This window comes from Elephas maximus, chromosome X (genome assembly GCF_024166365.1).
Source record: "Elephas maximus indicus isolate mEleMax1 chromosome X, mEleMax1 primary haplotype, whole genome shotgun sequence".
NCBI lineage: Eukaryota > Metazoa > Chordata > Mammalia > Proboscidea > Elephantidae > Elephas > Elephas maximus.
The window spans coordinates 89,066,815-89,086,595 of record NC_064846.1 but is presented as its reverse complement, the minus strand read 5'-3'; the positions used below and the strand labels follow the sequence as shown (position 1 = coordinate 89,086,595).

The following is a 19,781-nucleotide window of genomic DNA, read 5'->3' as shown; positions in this document are numbered from 1 at the left end:
ACGCACAAATTCTGTGATTCTATGATTAGGCAACTGATGCTTGGAAAAGTTCATGTTCACGAAATAGAAAAGTGCACTGTAGTTAAATAAACCTCTGTAGCCAGGTAGAAAAATGTAGGCTTCAGGTGGGGTGACCATCTTAGGCTGAGTTCCTTAGAGAAGCAAAACCAGTGAAGCATATATATGTGTATATACATATACGTGTGTGCGTGTGTATATATATATGTATACCAAACCAAAACTCACTGCCGTCGAGTCGATTCCGACTCATAGAGACCCTATAGGACAGAGTAGAGCTGCCCCATAGAGTTTCTAAGGATCACCTGGTGGATTTGAACTGCCAACCTCTTGGTTAGCAGCTGTAGCACTTAACCACTATGCCACCAGGGTTTCCGTATATGTGTGTGTGTGTATATATATATATATATATATATATACACACACACACATATATACATATGTATATACACACATACATACCTACACACACAGAGACATATATACATGTATAGATAGATAGACAGACAGATAGATGATAGACAGAGAAAGAAATTTATCTCAAGGAAATGGCTCATGCTATTGTGGAAGCTGGAAAGTCCCAAAGTCCATGGATCAGGTGTAACCTACTCCTGACTCACATGGCTGCAAGGGCTGATGAACCCAGAATTGGCAGGTCTGATGGCAGGCTGCCAGTTCACAGGGATGCAGGAGCTGGCGAATCCTGAAGTTGGCACATCAGGCAACAGGCTGCTGCTCAAGTCCCGAGAACTGGAGGTCAGATGATGATGAGTTGGAAACAGGATCCGGAGCAAACAAGCAAGCTTTGCCAGAACGTCCATACGTATATTAGGTACAGGCTACAATCCTGAGGAAACTACCCTTACAACTGATTGGCTGATCACATCAGATCACATCATGGAGGTGATGACGTTATATCACAAAATGTAGGATAATTACATCAGGTCACTAAATGGAGGATAGTTACATAATACTGAGAATCGTGGCCTAGCCGAGTTGACACATAACATTAATTATCACAGTGACCAACCATCTAAGTTTGCCCAGAACTATTCCAGTGTTAACACAGAAAGTTCTGTGTTCCATAAAAACCTTCAGTCCTGGGGAAACCAGTATAATTGGTCATCCAAGCTCCAGGGTAGTTTGACAAATAAAACGTATTTTTCCCTTCGTAGATGTTTAAAGGTTTTTTTTTCTCTATGCTAATTCCTTATCGACAAATAGTGTTTGGTCTTGGGAGTTGAGATGAGTGGTTGAGTAGGAGTTAAAACAAAAAGAGCCCATCAGATACAAATAAACCCCTCTCTCTGGGTAATGTTGTTGAATTAGTTGCTATGGAGAACCTTTCATGCACCAAGTACTATTCTAGGCTATACTGTCAAGGGTAGAGATGTTGAAGATTCTATCCCTGCACGAGGCAAAGTGTGTGTGGAGGGGATGGTTGATGTAGGAATATACCTAAGGGAAGGTCTCCACACATCACAAGGAGGTGTATAATGTCAAAAATGTTAGACTGTACAGGAATGAAGGAGAGGCCAGTGAAGGCTAGAAGAAGTGGAATTTAAGGCTCACAGGATTTGTTCTGATCATGGAAGTGGATAGGTAGACAACCTGAAAGGCGGTGCCTACACTGCTAGGTAATGCACAGGTCCTGCCCATAACTGAGTGCCCATGGATCCCCAACTCTAATAAAAAAAAAAAAAGTGGAATCTGAAAGGGGTCTTACAAAAGGAAATCTTCCAAGTGATAGTCAGGGACGTTTGGGAATGAATGGTGTTTGAGGAGGCTGGGAGTGAGAGAAGGGAAACCACAAAAACAGAACTACTACCCAAATGATTCCTGAGATCTTCCTTCTGAGTTTTTCCCTCTTTTATAGGGTTATCTCACTTAGCTCCATGCTGTCAGAATCTTGTTTGGCCCTCCCCACTGAATTAGGGAAGTTGATATGTTGTAGGGAAAAGGTCACAAGCTTTGGCTGAACAGGCCTCTATTACTTACTAGCTATGTGACTTTAGGCAAGTGAACTAGCTTCACTGGGCCTCTATCTGCTCATTGATAAAAAAGGAGCAATATGCCTACTTCACCGGGTTGTTCTGAGAAGTAATGTGTAACATGCCTAGTATTATAGCTGGAACATAGTAAGGATTCAACTCATGGTAAGTTTCCCTTATATCATTCTAGGCTTATGATCATCTATTTGATCATTTGTGTAAGTGAGAGGATGAATCCCCTTTAATTGGCCTCAAAGAGAGAGAATCCCAAGGGAACATTGAAAACACAGAAGAAAAGCATTAGGGTCGCCTTGGACCAGCCTTTCTTGCATCTAGCTAGAGATGCTACCCACTTCCTCCATCCCTATACCCCTGCAGTTTTTATGTGTGTGTGTATGTGTGTGTGTAAGTGTGTGTGGTTTAAGTCAGGATACTAATCTCTCTCAGGCTCACAAGGACCTAAGTTCTTTTCTCTGACATGGCTCTCCCCGTCTGTCATGCAGGCAGGGTGTAGAGGACAGGGCAACTTGTATGTGTAGGAGAGGTACAAACCAAAAAAGAAAACCAAACTCATTGCCGTTGAGTCGATTTTGACTCATAGCAGCCCTATAGGAGAGAGTAGAACTGCCCCATAGAGTTTCCAAGGAGCACCTGGTGGATTCGAACTGCCGACCTTTTGGTTAGCAGCCTAGCTCTTAACCACTACATTAATTGGCTATAAGGATCTGTATGTGTTGAAAGCTGATTCCTGCACCCTGCTCCCGCGTACTGCGGAAACAGATTAATGGGCATTAGCTCTAGGGAAAATTTCTCTGTCGCAGGGACTAAGACCTTGTCATGTTACTGGGAGGGCTGTGTCACTGAGGTGTCTCATTACCTGCTGTAGTGCTCTTGTTTGTTTGGTTAACTTGTGAAGTCCGAGAAGTTTGCCTTCAAAGCTGTTTGGTGTTTCGGTCAGCACTCTCTTTGTTTTTGTAGGAAGTTCCCTTGACCCTTACCTCCATCCTCAGCAATCCTCAGCCTTCTCCCTGAACCTTCTCCAACCTCCTCCCAACCTCCCCCAAACTTTCTTCTCAACCTTTTCTCTACTTTCCCACTAATCCCTTCATAGCTCTCCCAATCTCCCTCCCCCACCTTCCCTAGTCCTTGTCACTACGCTTCCTTAGTCTGTCACTACCTTTGGAATGCTTAGAGCTCCACTCAAACTCTGAGCCTTTTCCATTCCCTTGCTTCTTACCTCCCTCTCAATTTGCATGTCCCCTAGTCTCTTCTCTCAGCTAAGCCAAGAAATAATTCAAACACAAGTAAAAATTGTCAATATTTATTTTAAAAAATCACTTATAAATTTATTTTTGTTATTGAAAAGATGTTGCAATTGTGATAAAGGAATTGTTGATAAGAAAAAAATCAGATTAGTCTAACAACTACACTTTTTCAGTGTTAGTTTCTAATATCTATTCTTATGCATATTGTTAGTATAGATTATAATTAAAATATCCCCACATAATGAAGGGTTCAGAGAGGGGGGCATGCAGGATTGGTGAGAAAAAGCAGCTCAAAGTCATCAGGTTCAGTCCATGATTCAAGAGGTAGGGCCATTGTACAGATAGCCAGAGGTTCAGTGAAAGATTAGGGGAAGAGCAAATGTAGTTGACAGCTGAGGTAATAGAAGAAGGGATGCCACATAGCTACTAAGTAGTAGAGGGCTATTTGGCCAAAGCTTGTGCCCTTTTCCCTACAACGTGTCAACTTCCTTAATTCAGTGGGAAGGGCCAAAGAAGATTCTGAGTAGGATGTCACTAGGATGCAGGATCTACCCAGCAATTATTTCATCACGACGTCTTCTATTCCATCTGTGTCTGAAGCAATTGTAGCGGTAATAACGGGATGGAAAGGACACAGTGCTAGTAATCCACTCTATGTTTGGGTCATGTGTCTTTAGCCAGTGGATTCCAAGAATCAGAGGGTACCTTGGAGCATGAATTATGTGAAACTGGAGCTCTTCAATATGGTTTCCAATTCTAACTTTAACAGGTGGTGTTTCTTTTGTTATGGGTCCATCGATCAGTGGACGGCCATCAAAGGTTTCGAGCATCAGAGGGACTACGTTATTAGGGATGTGCAGCTTCTCTCGAAGAGCCACAGAATGGTCGATACTGTTTCTGTAGAGCCTGAATACACCATCGCTTGCTCAAAGAATTATCGCCTTCCCAATCAAATTTCAACAGTTAGCCATAGGGTATGGGAGATGGATACTGGAAGAGAGGGGTACGCATATTTGTAGATTGGCCTGGCCGGGGTCCCCCTTACCACCGAGCCTCAATGTTTCCCACTTGTTGGATGCGATGAGGTTTAATAGGGCAATCTCTGGGAAAATGACCAGGATAACCACAGTAGAGGCACTAGTGGCCTTCAAAGCGGCAGGCCTGTTCAGCTTCACTGAGCGGTGGGTGGTGGCTTGTACTCTGCACAGGCTGGTTTTCAACTGGTGGGCTCTCAGGACTATCTCTTCAGAAGGGCTTGCTCCAGATGGACTGGGATCAGGCTTACCACTTAGGTTGTCTTCCAGGCTGATGCATTGGGTGATCAGATCAAATAAGTTGGTGGCTGGGCTTGTGTGAGACAGTTCATATAGGATAGAACTGGAAAGCCCTTCCTGAAATTGAATACAGAGAGTACTTTCATCCCTGTTTAGTTCTTGAGCAATGAGATGGAAGTGGGTTGTGTACTGGTGAACAGGGTGCTCCCCTTGGCAGAGCTGAGGGATGCAGTGGCTGGCATCTTGTATGTTTTCTGGATTGTTGAAAGTATCCTGGAGCACTGGTATGAAACTTTCAAATTGCTCCAGCAAGGAGCTTTGGATACATATTAAGGGCTGGAACCAACTTCCTGCCTCACCCGGGAAGTGCTTGCCGACGAAACTCACCAAGGCTGCTTTTGGTGGGATACAGGTGTCCTCTGACTCTCATGTAATTGGTCAGTTGAACCAGGAACTCAGAAAGCTTCTGGACATGTACACTGAAGACGAAAGGGTATTCTAGGGGAAAAGCTGCAGTCTTTAGCCCACTGGGACCCTGTGGGAACTCTGGAGCTACTGATATCTTCACAGCTATTAGGCTGTCCAGGGGATCCTGGAGTGCAGAGATCTCTAGGGACTTTTGAGCAACTGAGGGATCCAGGGGCTTCTGGGGACCTGGTAGCTCAAGGGGCTCCAGGTGTGCCAAGGTCTCCTGGTATGCCAGTGCCTCCTGGGACTCCTGGGCATTTGGGGGATCCTGAGATTCTGAATTCTGGGGCTCACGGACTGCTGGTGCATCTTAGGTTTCTGGGGGTTCTTGAGCCTCCTTGGTTGCTAGGGGCTTGTGGGACTCTTGGGCCATTGGAGGGCTTGTGGAGCTTCTTGGTCTCTGGGGGCTCATGGAGCTCCCAAGCTGCTGGGAGCTCATGGGCCATTGGAAGCTCCTGGGGATCCTGGACTGCTGGGGCATCCAGGGGTTTCTGAGTCTCCTGGGCCATTGGAGTCTTCTGGGGCTTCTGGGCTGCTGGGTGCTGCCAGGCTGCTGGAAAGTCCTGGGACTCTGTGGGCTTCAGGGACTTTTTGACCTTTAGGGGCTCTTGGGGTTTCTAGGCTGCTGGGGGACCCAGGGGTTCTGAAGGTTGCTGGGGATTCTGGACCTCTGAGGGCTTCTGGAGTAGTTCATCCTTTTTGGCTGCTCAGGGCTTCTGGAGCTCTGGGATTTGTGACTGGAGGGCAGCATTTTCTTCCATAAGCCATTGCACATGGGCCTGCAGAATTTCATTCTCCAATTTTAGAGCATTATAGGAGGCTGTTAAGTCCTCCACCATCTTTTGAGGAAATGGACTTGGTATGACAGTTTGCTGCCAAAAGTGATTGCATGGGCTTTTGTGAGGTCTCTCCTAAAAGTTGCTCACAGGCAGATGTCAGGCTCTGTGAGTTTTCCAAGGGGTGGGGACTTGGGTTTTGTCAAGGCTGATTATCAGGAGGTCACTGGGAGCCTCCAGAGCTCAGCAAAGGGAGGTGTCAGAAACGCTGTAAAGAGAGTGGGGAGCTGAGGATCAGAAACTGTGGAAAGTACTCATTTAAAATAAATCAGAATTAAATTTGCCTGACAGTGCTGAGTTTCTTTCATCAAGAGCTCAAGTTCATGAGCTGGGACATATTTGCTGGCTCTGGTCCCGTGGAATTTTAAGAACAGCACCTGACCCACACTATGTGTGTCGTTTTGCATTCTTTCAAACGTTAACATTATATCAGAAGCAATTTCTCCATATTCTCCTCTGTTTTACATAGTCTTTAATTTCTAATGGCTGCTTAACATCCAAAAGTTAATGGATTTAACAGCAGTTTTCAATGACTAAATCATATGTTTGGGCAACGTGGGGATTTTAGGCCCTGTAATGGGCCAACCCAAGAATATTTTTTGGTAATTGGGGTAGGAGGTGGAGGGGAACCCTTTCTGACACCTCAGAAATTATACCATGTAAGTAAACGCATAAGATCAGCCTCGGGAGAAAACACACAAATGTTGCAGGCGTGTGTGTGTGTGTACAGAAAACAAGCAAAAGTTATACATACACACATGCATGCATATATATGCTCAGAAGACGCATATTATTTATAAAATTCCTCAAAATATTTAAGAAAATAGTTTTTATAAGTATATGTTACCATTCAGAGCCGTAGTCCAGGAGCTTAGCTGTCTGTACAACCATCACTGAGGAGGGAAGTGTGTGAATGGTTGTGGAGGCTTGCCTTGTCTGCACACACTGAACTCAAACACACCCACTCCCAGAACACGTTCCAACTCTACTCTGTAACGTAGCTATTTCAAGGGTGGACACTTTTTTTTTTTTTTTTGATGGTACCTCACAATTTAGAGTCTCAAGGAAAGTAGGATGCTGTGCTGATGTGAGGTAGCCTCATGTACTCAGTCCTTGGTTACTTTAATAAATATTTGGCCAGGAAATTGGGAGTAATACCACTGCCCTTGTGAAAAGTTACAAACATTTATGAATGACCACAGTGGTTTGGGACTTTATTTTGTATGTCTCATTTAACCTTTCTCACTCCATCCACAATGAAGCATTTCTTTAATTCTCACTTAGAGAGTACCCTGCCTCAGCCCCTTCTCCCACCCACCTACTTAGTCCCTAGGGTCTCTCCCTGCAATGTTTTCTTGAAAACTTTACCATGGATAGATCTAGGCAGGGTCTAACAGGGTAAGACTGTGGGGAAGGCCAACTTTGTTGATGGTTACTTGCAACACTTTTGCAGGGCCTTGGGTTCCTTCTGTATGCCATAACAACCCAAGAATTCTCATGGTTTCCTAATCTGCCCAGGTACCCAAGGCAGCTCCTAGGTGCCCCACTAAGGACTGACTTCTGGGGAAGTGACTGCACTCAAGATCTCACCTATTTTCATGCCAGATCACAGTACACCTTGGACGTGGGCCATGTGTACATTTCGGGCAAGGCTAAGTGGGCTATTATTTTCCCCCCATTAAGGAGTGGGAGTAGGTTGCATTTGGTTACTTTAAATAATACGTTGAATCAGTCATGGCCCCAATTCTCTTTTTAAAATGGTCAAGTCTGCATTATTCAGCAAATTGACAGACTGGACTAGCCAAACTCAACTGCAGAGTCTTTGAAAAAGAAAGTAAAATCTTCTGCAAATCCAATTATATTCCCTCCTCACATTTTAATATGTTATTCTTTAGAAACAGACCACACATAAAAATATCACCATCATCAGAGGATTGTGTCCTATTTATGTGCATTTTTCAGAAAACTCAGGATTTCCCTTTTAGAAGCCAAAATGCACAGTTGATGTTCACCTTACCAAATTATAAAAATTTCACAGAAATATTTATAGCATGTGTTACACGTCTTTCATCATTCTTAAGTAGGTGATTTTGAACATAATGCAGTCTATTTTAATGGTTTGGGGCCATCCTTATAAAAACTAGCTAGTCTACTCTGTTGCAGCACAGTGTTGCCTTCAGAAAGCTACTGAGCAGTATAAAGTGGTGTGTCACCAAACAAAATACCTCTGTGTTCTGACTTCTTGCATTTTCTTTTGTATTTTTTCTATTCTTACTATCAAGTTGGGACATAGCCCTTTACACTGTTACTTATATGCTTGTCTACACTAAGCATGACCTTTGGCAAATACTTAATCTCTCTCAAATTTAGACTCTAGACTTTGGTTTATGCAACTGTAATACAGAGCTATTTATAGTACTTAACATTAGTAGATTGCTGCAAATATGTGATGAAATAATGCATGTAAAAGGCTGAACATGATTCCTGGCAGCTAGTAAGAACATAATAAAGGATAACTATACTAGTAAATGCCAGCTGGTTGGTCAACTAGCTGGTTAGAGCATGGTGTTAGTAATGCCAAGGTCATGGGTTCAATCCCTGTACAGGCCAGTGGCTTTTATTTTAATGAGCCTTGGTGGCACAAGAGTTAAGAGCTCAGCTGCTAACCAAAAGGTTCACGGTTGGAAATCACCAGCCTGGCAGTTTGCTCCATTAAAGATTTCAGCTTATGGGGCAGTTGTATTATGTCCTATAGGGTCACTGTGAATCAAAATGGACTCAAGGATGCACAACAACATACTAGTAATAATGATGATGATGATGATGTACTGGTAGTACCTCTGGCAGCAGTAACCCTATTTTAATTTATTCTTTTTAGTCATCTGTGAATTGGGAAAGAGATAGATAAACTTGTTAGAATTGTGTAGGGGCTGAGCAAGGGCTGTCATAAGAAGAAAGTATAAATCTACAGTGCATGGATTTTACAACATCGATTTTTTTTTTTACCATTCAAAAGTTTTTGTTTTTTTCTTTTCTTCTTGGCTAAGATATGGATAGTCTAGTTTACCAACTAACTCTCTAGAATAAGAGCTGGAGACATCTAACAGGAAGATGAGATGATTAACAAGGGGATTGTTGAGCAGCCAAAATAGATGTTTAAAAAGTCCAAGAACTAAAGCACCAAACAGTGCCTTGCCTACATGCATATTTATTCAATGTGTAAACACAGAGCCCTTTCTTCACCTTCCACTCTGCACTCTGCCTACTAAAGACTGAAGATCAAAATCAAAGTCCTTAAATACAAATTTCCAAATGACTAAACATAGAGAATTATTTTCCTCTGAATGAAAAAAATAAGGTAACTGACTTTTGTCAAATGCCTAAGGTGGTTTAATATCCTGAATTAGTTAAGTAGTACAGGAAAATAATCACATCCAAACTTTCGTCATGTTTCCTCTACACTTTATTCCTTCTTCTTACAGTTATAACACAATGGAATTATGAATCCTTTAGAATGGTTATGAAAACATTTTAAGTGAATGAGGTTTTGTTAACTGGGGAAATGACTTTTTAGGGAGAAGAGGAAGACAAATATATTCACTAAACATATATAAAAAGACTTCACAGTAATAAGAAATGGTAATGTTCACTTATGATAAGTTACATATGTTGATTGTTAGCTTAGGGAGAAAGAGAAGGGAAAGGTTGAATGAGATGAAATTCCATTGTGTACATTCCACTGAGAATCATAATTTTATTTTGTCAGCAAATGTACTATTTGAAATATTTTAGGTCTCTGCTGGGGTCTTTCTCTCCAGAGTTTGCTGGGCAGCATCTTTAAGCAACTTGAGTTCCTGCATTTCCCTCTTCCTGTCCTGGAAGAGAGTCAACAGGACAGGTTACCCCATAGATCTCTGGCACAATGCCCAGCTACCCCTTGGGGGCAGTCTCATCCTGGCGTGAATTTTGTTCAACATGTTATTCCTACGGTTTCATTACAGCTTGCAGTACTTTCTTAAATTTAACCCATAATGAACTTAGTACAGACTGAAACTTTTCAATGCCATCAATGCCATGTAGCACTGGGAAGGCAAGAGGTTTGTAATTCTTTTAGAACTTGGCAAGCTGACCAAGAATTCTCCTTATTCCTATGGCTGGGATCTGGAGCACCTGGCAATAAAATGAGGAGAAGTCCTACCCCAGAACAACTGCAAAGGAGTCAAAATTTGTCATCCTTTTATTTCCCTTTATGACATTTAACATCTCCTCATTTTATTCCTTGTTGCATACTAAGGAGGCCTTCCCTCTTGATCAACTGTCACTTTGAGAAATGGAATTTCTACTGAGATACTACCTCATAGGGCTTTAAATGGATCTTTCTTGTGGTGTTGACTTTTTCACAAGGTATTCTGAAAGACTGCAACCCATCCAAAACCCTTATGTTGGGGGAGATGCTCTTGGCATCCTTCAGATCAAGTCATGTAGGTGGCCTTATATTTGGTTCTTTATAGGCTGGTCCAGTATGGACTCTTGTGTTTGCAGATTTGCTTAATTATTTCAGTGATCTGAGTTCACTGAACCGTGGTGAAAAATGGTGACCAAGTTGCCACAGCTAAGGTCTGAGCTTACCACAACTACAGCCTAAAAGGGGATATATCAAAACAAAACTAAAAAGCAGGATGAAACAAATGAACAAAATCAATAAAGAAAATAATACCTTAATGTCTTGGAGGCAGCAGGCAATATCAAAACATACCAAAAAAAAAAAGGACAAGATGGCTCCAGCAAGTGACCAAAATAATCGGATGTCTTACAGTAGAAGAAAAGGCAGTGGAACTACCTGGTATGGAACTCTAAAGACTAATATTTAAGGTTCTTCAAGAGATTAGGAAAGATATCAAGGAAAACTCAGACAAAACCAACAAAAAGTAGACAAAATCATGGAAGACACAGACAAAAACATAACCAAAATAATAATAATAATAAAAAAAAAAACAGACAAACCAGTAGAAGAAATCAGGAAAATAATTCAGGGACAACAACAACAAAAAAAGGTAAACTATTAGAAATCATACAAAAACCAGCAACTAGAAATCCAAAAGATAAACAACAAAGTTTCAGAACTGGACAACTCAATAGAATGATTTAGGAGAAAATTTGAAACAAAGGAAGAAAGAATCAGTAAGATTAAAGAAAAATCCATGAACAACAATTTGTTTGTGGAAAAATTGGACACAAGAATGAAGAAAACCTAAGAACTATGTGAAACACAATCAAGAGCAAAAATTTTTGTGTGATCGGAGGTCCAGAACAAGGGGAGAATATGGAAAACACAGAAAGAATTATTGAATACTTTCTGGCAGAAAACTTCCCAAAAATCATGAAGACAAAAAGCTGACCATCCAAGAAGCTCAACGAACCTCATACAAAAAAGTCATCAATATATATCATAATCATACTTGACAAAACCAAAGAGAAAGAATCCCAAGGACAGTTCAAGAAAAACAAAAAGTTGCTTAAAAAGGGGAAACAATAAGACTAAACTCTGATTACTTGGTAGAAACTATGCAGGCAAGAAGGCAATGGGATGGCATATATAAAACCTTGAAAGAAAAAAAAACTGCCAAAGAAGAATAATATATCTGCAAAACTCTCTCTCAAATACAAAGGCAAGATATTTCCAGATAAACAGAAATTAAGGGAATTCATAAAAACAAATAAAAAAAGAAATATTAACAGGAGTCCTTTGGTTACAGAACCAACAACAACAGACAACAACTCAAGTAGAGGACACAGGGCAGCATCAGCCAGAGACCAGCCTACATAAAGAACTCTCAATAATAATAATAGTAATAAAGATAAAAGACATGAAACAGGGAAAAAGAGATGTCAATCTGTAAATGACAACAACATCAAAACAATAAAAGGAACAAATGGTGTAGATACAGAACTTTCAAATGGAGAGGAAGTTGAAGGAGATATCAAGTAATAAAAGACTGGTTCAAACTAAGGAAAATAACTGTAAATTTCAAGGTAACCACAAAAAAGTTAACAAATCTACTCACCAGAATAGAAAAGAAGAAAAACATAAAGACTCAGTAAACCCAAAATCTATAATAGTGAAAGAAAAGAAAAACTACAAACAAAAGGACACAAGAAAGAACAAAGAAAATGCCAGCACCTCAAAAAAAAAAAGCCCAACATTATGACAGCAATAAACTCATAACTATCAATAATCAAAAGGAACATAAATGGCTTAAATGAACCCATAAAGAGAGAGTGGCAGAATGGATTAAAAAAAAGAGCCATCAATATGATAAATATGCAGTCTACATACCTTAGAAACAAAGACATAAGTATATTGAAAATCAAAAGATAGAAAAAATATATAAAGCAAAAAGCAACCAAAAAGGGTTGGGAGTGACAACACTAATCTCAGGTAAAATAGACTTTAAGGCAAAATTGACCATAAAAGACAAGGAAGTACATTATGTAATGATTAAAGAGGCAATCCGCCAAGAAGAGATAACCTTAATAAATGTCTACACACTCAGCAACAGGCTCCAAAATACACAAAACAAACTCTAACAGCATTATAAAGAGGAATAGGCAGTTCCAAAATAATAGTAAGAGACTTCAACAAACCAATATTGGTGAAGGACAGAACAATTAGAGAAGAAAATCAAAAAAGATAAGATCAACCAACTTGACATCATAGACATATATACAACACTCCACCAAGAGCAGCAAAGTACACATTCTTTTTCAACATACATAGAACATTCTCCAGAATAGACTACAAAGCAACACTCAATAAAATCCAAAATATTGAAATAATACAAAGCATCCCCTCTGACCACAGTGCTATAAAAGTAGAAATCAATAACAGGAAGATCAAGGAAAAAAAAAATCAGTTACATGGAAACTGAATTATATCATGCTTAAAAATGACTGGGCAATAGAAGAAATCAAGGAGAAAAAAAAATCCTACAATCAAATGAGAATGAAATCACATAATGCCAAAACCTTTGAGACACAGCAAAGGCTGTGTCAGAGGTCAATTTACAGTGAAAAATGCACCCATCAAAAAAAAGAACAGGCCAAAATCAAAATGTTAACCCTACAACTTGAACAAATACAAAGAGAACAGAAAAAGAAACCCACAGGAAACAGAAGAAAGGAAATAGTAAGGATTAGTCCAGAAATAAATGAAATAGAGAACAGAAGAATATTAGGAAGAATCAACAAGACCAAAAGTTGGTTCTTTGAAAACACCAACAAAATTGACAAACCATCGGCTGAACTAACGAAAGAAAAAGAGGAGAGGAAGCAAATAGCCCAAATAAGGAATGAGATGGGGGACATTACAACCAACCTAACTGAAATAAAAAGGATCATAACAGATTACAATGAAAAAATTGTACTTCAACAAATTTGAGAAAAGAAGGACAAATTTCTAGAAACACTTCCTACCTAAACTAACACAAACTGAGATAGAATATCTGAACAGACCCATAACAAGAGAAGAGATTGAAGAGGTAATAAAAAACAAAAACTTCCCCCTCAAAAAAAGCCCTGACCTGGACGGCTTCACTAGATAATTCTATCAAGTATTTAAAGAAAAGATCACATCAATATTATTCAAACTATTTCAGAGCATGGAAAAGCAAGGACTACTCCCAAATTCATTCTATGAAGCCAGCATAATCCAGATAACAAAGCCAGGCAAAGGCACCACAAAAAAGAAAATTACAGACTAATATCTCTCATGAATATCAATGCAAAAATTCTCCACAAAATTCTAGCCAATAGAATTCATCATCATATCAAAAAAATAATACACAATGATGAAGTGGGATTCATACCAAGTATGCAATGATGGTTCAGCATTAGAAAATCAGTCAATGTAATACACCACATAAATAGAAGAAAAGAATCACGTGATCATCTCAATCAACCCAGAAATGGCTTTTGATAAAGTCCAACACCCATTCCTGATAAAATCTCACAATAAAATAGGAATAAAACTCCTCAACATAATCTATACGAAACCAACAGCCAACATTGTTCTCAACGGAGAGAGGCTGAAAGCATTCCACCTGAGAACCAGAACAAGTAAAGACGCCCTTTATTAGCACTTCTATTTAACATTGTGTTGGCAGTCTTAGCTAGAGCAATAAGGCAAGAAAAAGAAATAAAGGGCATCCAGATTGGAAAGGAAGAAGTAAAACTATCCCTATTTGCAGAAGATATGATCCTACACATAGAGAATCCAAAAGTTTCCACAAGAAAACTACTGGAACTAATAGAAAGATTCAGCAGAGTAGCAGGATATGAGATCAATATACAAAAATCAGTTGGATTCCTATATACTAACAAAGAGAACTTCAAAAAGGAAATCAGGAAAACAATAACATTTATAAAAGCCCCTAAAAGGATAAAATACTTAGGAATAAATCTAACCAGGGGCGTGAAAGACATATAAAGAGAAAACTACCAAACACTATTGGGAGAAACCAAAAGAGACCTACATAAATGGAAAAATACAACATGCTCATGGATAGGAAGATCCAACATTGTGAAAGTTTCAACTCTACACAAAGCATTCTACAGATATAGTGTAATCCCGAACCAAATACTAACAGAATCCTTTAAACCAATCACCAAATTTATATGGAAAGGAAAGAAATCCCAGATAAACAAAGCATTATTGAAGGAAAAGAACGAAGTAAGAGGCCTCGCACTACATGATCTCAGAACCTACTACACAGCCACAATAGTCGAAACAGCCTGGTACTGGTGCAACAACAGACACATAGACCAATGGAACAGAATTCAGAACTCTGAGTAAATTTGTCCACTTATGGTGAGCTGATCTTTGACAAAGGACCAAAGTCCATTAAATGGGGATAACACAGTCTTTTTAACAAATGGTACTGGTAAAACTGGTGGTCCATCTGTAAAAAAATGAAACAGGACCCACATTTTACACAATACACAAAAATCAACTCAAAATCTATCAAAGAGCTAAATATAAAATCTAAAATGATAAAGATCATGGAAGAAAGAATACGAACAACACTAGGGCCCTAATTAAAAAAAAAAAAAAAAAAACCCAGTGCCATTGAGTCAATTTCAACTCATAGCAACCCTATAGGACAGAGTAGAACTGCCCTATAGAGTTTCCAAGGAGTGCCTGGCAGATTCGAACTGCTGTCCCTTTTGTTAGCAGCCGTAGCACTAGACCTCTATGCCACCAGTGTTTCCAGGTCCCTAATACATGGCATAAATTTAACACAAACCATAACTAGCAAAGAACAAACACCAGAAGATAAACTAGATAACTGGGAACGCCTAAAAATTAAACACTTGTGCTCATCAAAAGACTTCACCAAAAGAGTAAAAAGGGAAACTACACACTGGGAGAAAAAAAAAGACAAAAAAAAAAAAAAAAACATTGGCTATGACATATGCAACGAAGGTCTAAGCTCTAAAATTTACAAAATATTTCAACACCTCAATAACAAAAAGACAAATAATCCAATTAAAAATGGGCAAAGCCTATGAACAGATGCTTCACCAAAGAAGACATTCAGGAAGCTAGCAGACACGTGAGGAAATGCCTGCAATCATTAGCCATTAGAGAAATGCAAATCAAAACTACAATGAGATACCACCTCACCCCAATATTACAGGCATGAATCAAAAATTACTGGACTGGGGACTGTGATCTCAGGGGATGTCTAGCTCAATAGACATAACATAATTTATAAAGAAATGTTCTACATTCTACTTTGGTGAGCGGAGCCTGGGATCTTAAAAGCTTGTGAGCAGCCATCTAATATACTCCACCGGTCTCACCTCTTCGAGAGAAAGGGAGAATGCTGAAATTTAAAGATACAAGGGAAAGATTAGTCCAAAGGACTAATGAACAAGTACCTCAGCCTTCACCAGACTGAGTCCAGCACAACTAGATGGTGCCCAGCTACCAATACTGACTGCTCTGACAAGGATCACAATAGAGGGCCCTGGACACAGCTGGATAAAAATATAGAACAAAACTCCAACTCACAAAAAAAGACCAGGGGAGGCGGGACCAAGATGGCAGGATACACGGGTGCTTCCAGCGAGCCCTCTTACAACAAACACCCAAAAAAAACAAGTGAAACAAGTATATTTATGACAAGCTAGGAGCCCTGAACAACAAAGACAAGGTTAGAAAATGAACTGAGGGGCAGGGTGAGGAAGAGACTGTTCAGAAGCGAAGAGGAGTTACCGGACCTGAATCACCGGGATCCCTCAGGCAACATACCCAGGGGGCGCTGCAGGCAGGCCAATAGTAGCATTCCACCGCAGTTTCTGCAGGGAGAAGCCAGCCACAAAGCCTAATCACATCTAAGGAACCAGAGAAGAATGGCACTCTCAGCAAAAGCTAAGTACTTGGGTATATTTTACCACTTTTCCCCACCCCCAAGCTGGCTTCAGCAGCTGTTGATTTCCCTGGGCCTGAGATAGGTCCTGTTCAGTGCCTAGAGCCATCCTCCAAACCTGGAGAAGTAATAAATCCACAATTGGTGGAAAAGATAGTTTGCCATCTCCACTAACTGGGGGAGCTCAGGACAGAAGCGGCTCCTGTCCAGGCATAAATTGTCCTTGGAATTTGAGTACTTTCTGCCTCTGCATGAACCTGTGTGGGCCTATTTAAAGAGAATAGGCCCTTGTTGGCAGACTACAACTGTTTCACCCGTGCGGTGGAAAGGTGGTTCTTTGATGTTTTACACTGCTTTGCCTATTAAACAGGGCCTTCACCTACCCACATCAGGAGCCAAAGGACTGGTGGCTCCACTCGGGTTACCCAGCCACCCATGACAGGGGTCCAAGGATAACTGGTACCTCCCAGTCCTTACAACCAAAAACTTTGGGTGCCCATGGTCCATCTGCAGAAACCACCCACCTGTGAGCTCTAGGGAACAGGGATGCACTTTCCTCACAGACACTTTGGGGGATGGTTGTCAGCCCCCTGCCTTGTTCCGAATGTGACCCCCTGCTGCAACGAGATACAGGTACCTACGCCAATCACCCCTGCCCCTCTAAGACTGTAGGACAGAGCCTGTACCTCAGACTTGATAATCAGCTACCTGGACACCTGAGCTGAATTCATACAACAAAAGTGAATGGACACCTAGACTGATATACCTGATAGTAGCTCTAGCCATCTGGTGACAGGACATAAGAGCTCCAAAGGCAAAAATAATCAAGCTAGCTCACTCAAGCAACCCATTTGGACATATCAAAACAAAACAAAACAAGAAGTTATGACACAGTAAGCAAACATAAAATAAACTAATACAATAACTTATAGATGGCTCAGAAACAAGAGTCGATATCAAGCCACCTAAAGAAACAGAGCATGATAACCTCAACAAGCTCTCAAAACAAAGAATCAAGGGATCCCTTAGATGAAAGTGCTATCCTGGAATTGCCGGAGGCAGAACACAAAAGTTTAATATACAGAACCCTTCAAGATATCAGGAAGGAAATCAGGCAATACGCAGAACAAGCCAAAGAACACACAGGCAAAGCAGTTGAAGAAAATAAAAAGGTTATTTAGGAACATAATGAAAAATGTAATAAACTGGAAAAATCCATAGACAGACAGCAATCAGAACTTCAGATTAACAATAAAATTACAGAATTAGACAACTCAAAAGAAAGTCAGGGGAGGAGAATTGAGCAAGTGGAAGGCAGGATTTGTGAACTTGAAAGTAAATCACTTGTCACCAAGAGATTTGAAGAAAAATCAGATAAAGGAATTTTAAAAAATGAAGAAATCCTAATAATCAGGTGCGACTCTATCAATGAAATAATCTACGAGTGATTAGAGTTCCAGAACAGGGAGGGATAACAGAAAATACAGAGAGAATTGTTGTAGATTTGTTGGCAGAAAACTTCCCTGATATCATGAAAGATGATAAGATATCTACCCCAGGTGCTCATCAAACTCCACATAAGGAAGATTTTAAAAGAAAGTTACCAAGACATATCATAATCAAATTTACCAAAACCAAAGATAAAAAGAGAATTTTTAAGAGCAGCTAGGGATAAATGAAAAGTCACCTACAAAGGAGAGTCAATAAGGATAAGCTCGGACTACTTGGCAGAAACCATGCAGGAAAGAAGGAAATGGGATGACTTATATAAGGAATTGAAGGAAAAAAATTGCAAGCCAAGAATCTTATATCCAGCAAAACTGTCTCTCAAATATGAAGGTGAAATAAGGATATTTCCAGATAAAGAGAAGTTTAGGGAATTAGTAAAAACCAAATCAAGACTACAAGAAATACTAAAGGGAGTTCTTTGATTACAAAATCAATAATATCTGATATCAACCCAAGACTAGAAAAATGGGCAGAGCAATCAGATGTCAACGAGAAATCACAAAAATAAATCAAGAAAAAAAAATTGCTCAAAACAGGGAAACAGCGATGTTATTATGTAAAAGAAGACAACATTAAAACAAGAAATAGTAGTGGTACTACACATAGGGACTAAGAAATGTAGTCATAGATCTTTCATATGCAGAGGAAGAAAACGCGATACAAAGGAATAGAAGTTAGGTTTAAATTTAGACAAATGGGGTAAATAATAAAGTAACCACAAAGGAAACAGACTATCCTACACATCAAAATAAAATACAAGAAAAAAATAGAGACTCACCAGAAACAAAATCAACAACAACGAATATGAGGAAAAGACAATATATAAAGATAAACTACTCAGCAGAAAAAATTAAGTGGGAAAAAGAAACTGTCAAGAATACACAAAAAGACATCAAAATGGTAGCACTAAATTCATACCTATCCATAATTACGCTGAATGTAAATGGCCTAAATGCACCAATAAAGAGACAGAGAGTCACAGAATGGATTAAAAAACACAATCTGTCTATATGCTGCCTACAAGAGACACATCTTAAACTAAGAGACACAAACAAACTACAACTAAAAGGGTGGAAAAAAATATATCAAGCAAACAAGAATGAAAAAACAGCAGGAATAGCAATACTAATTTTTGACAAAATAGACTTTAAAGTTAAATCCAACATAAAGGATAAGGAAGGACACTATATAATGATTAAAGCAATAATATACCAGGAGGATATAACCATATTAAATATTTATGCACCCAATGACAGGGCTGCAAGATACATAAAACAAACTCAGCATTGAAAAGTGAGATAGACAATTCCACAATAATAGTAGGAGACTTCAACACACCACTTTTAGTGAAGGACAGGACATCCAGAAAGAAGCTCAATAAAGACATGGAATATCTAAATGCCACAATCAACCAACCTGACCTTATAGACAGATACAGAACACTCCACCCAACAGCAACTAAATATACTTTTTTTTTCTAGTGCACATGGAACATTCTCTAGAATAGACCACATATTAGGTCATAAAGGAAGCCTTAGCAGAATCCAAAACATCAAAATACTATGAAGCATTTTCTCTGACCATAATGTCGTAAAAGTAGAAATCAACAATGGAAAAAGCAGGGAAAAGAAAGCAAACACTTGGGAACTGAACAATACCCTGCTCAAAAAAGACTGGATTATAGAAGACATTAAGGATGGAATAAAGAAATTCAGAGAATCCAGTGAGAATGAAAACACTTCCTATCAGAACCTTTGGGACATAGCTAAAGCAGTGCTCAGAGGTCAATTTATATCAATAAATGCACACATCCAAAAAGAACAAAGGGCCAAAATCAAAGAATTATCCCTAAAATGTGAATAAACAGAGGGCAACGAAAGAAACCCTCAGGTACCAGAAGAAAACAAATAATAAAAATTAGAACAGAAATAAATGAAATAGAAAACAGAAAAACAATTGAAAGAATTAACAAGACCAAAAGCTGGTTTTT

At 39.6% G+C, this 19,781-nt stretch overlaps 1 protein-coding gene across 1 annotated transcript; it reads right to left on the bottom strand.

The window, feature by feature from the left end:
* Nucleotides 1-3,822: 3,822 nt before the first annotated feature.
* RTL3 (retrotransposon Gag like 3) lies at nt 3,823-5,855 on the bottom strand. Its single transcript, XM_049871457.1, is given in 5 exon segments — nt 3,823-4,180; nt 4,320-4,518; nt 4,521-4,947; nt 4,949-5,368; nt 5,442-5,855. Coding segments are annotated over 5 exon segments (1,818 nt in total).
* Between the last annotated feature and the right edge of the window lie 13,926 nt (nt 5,856-19,781).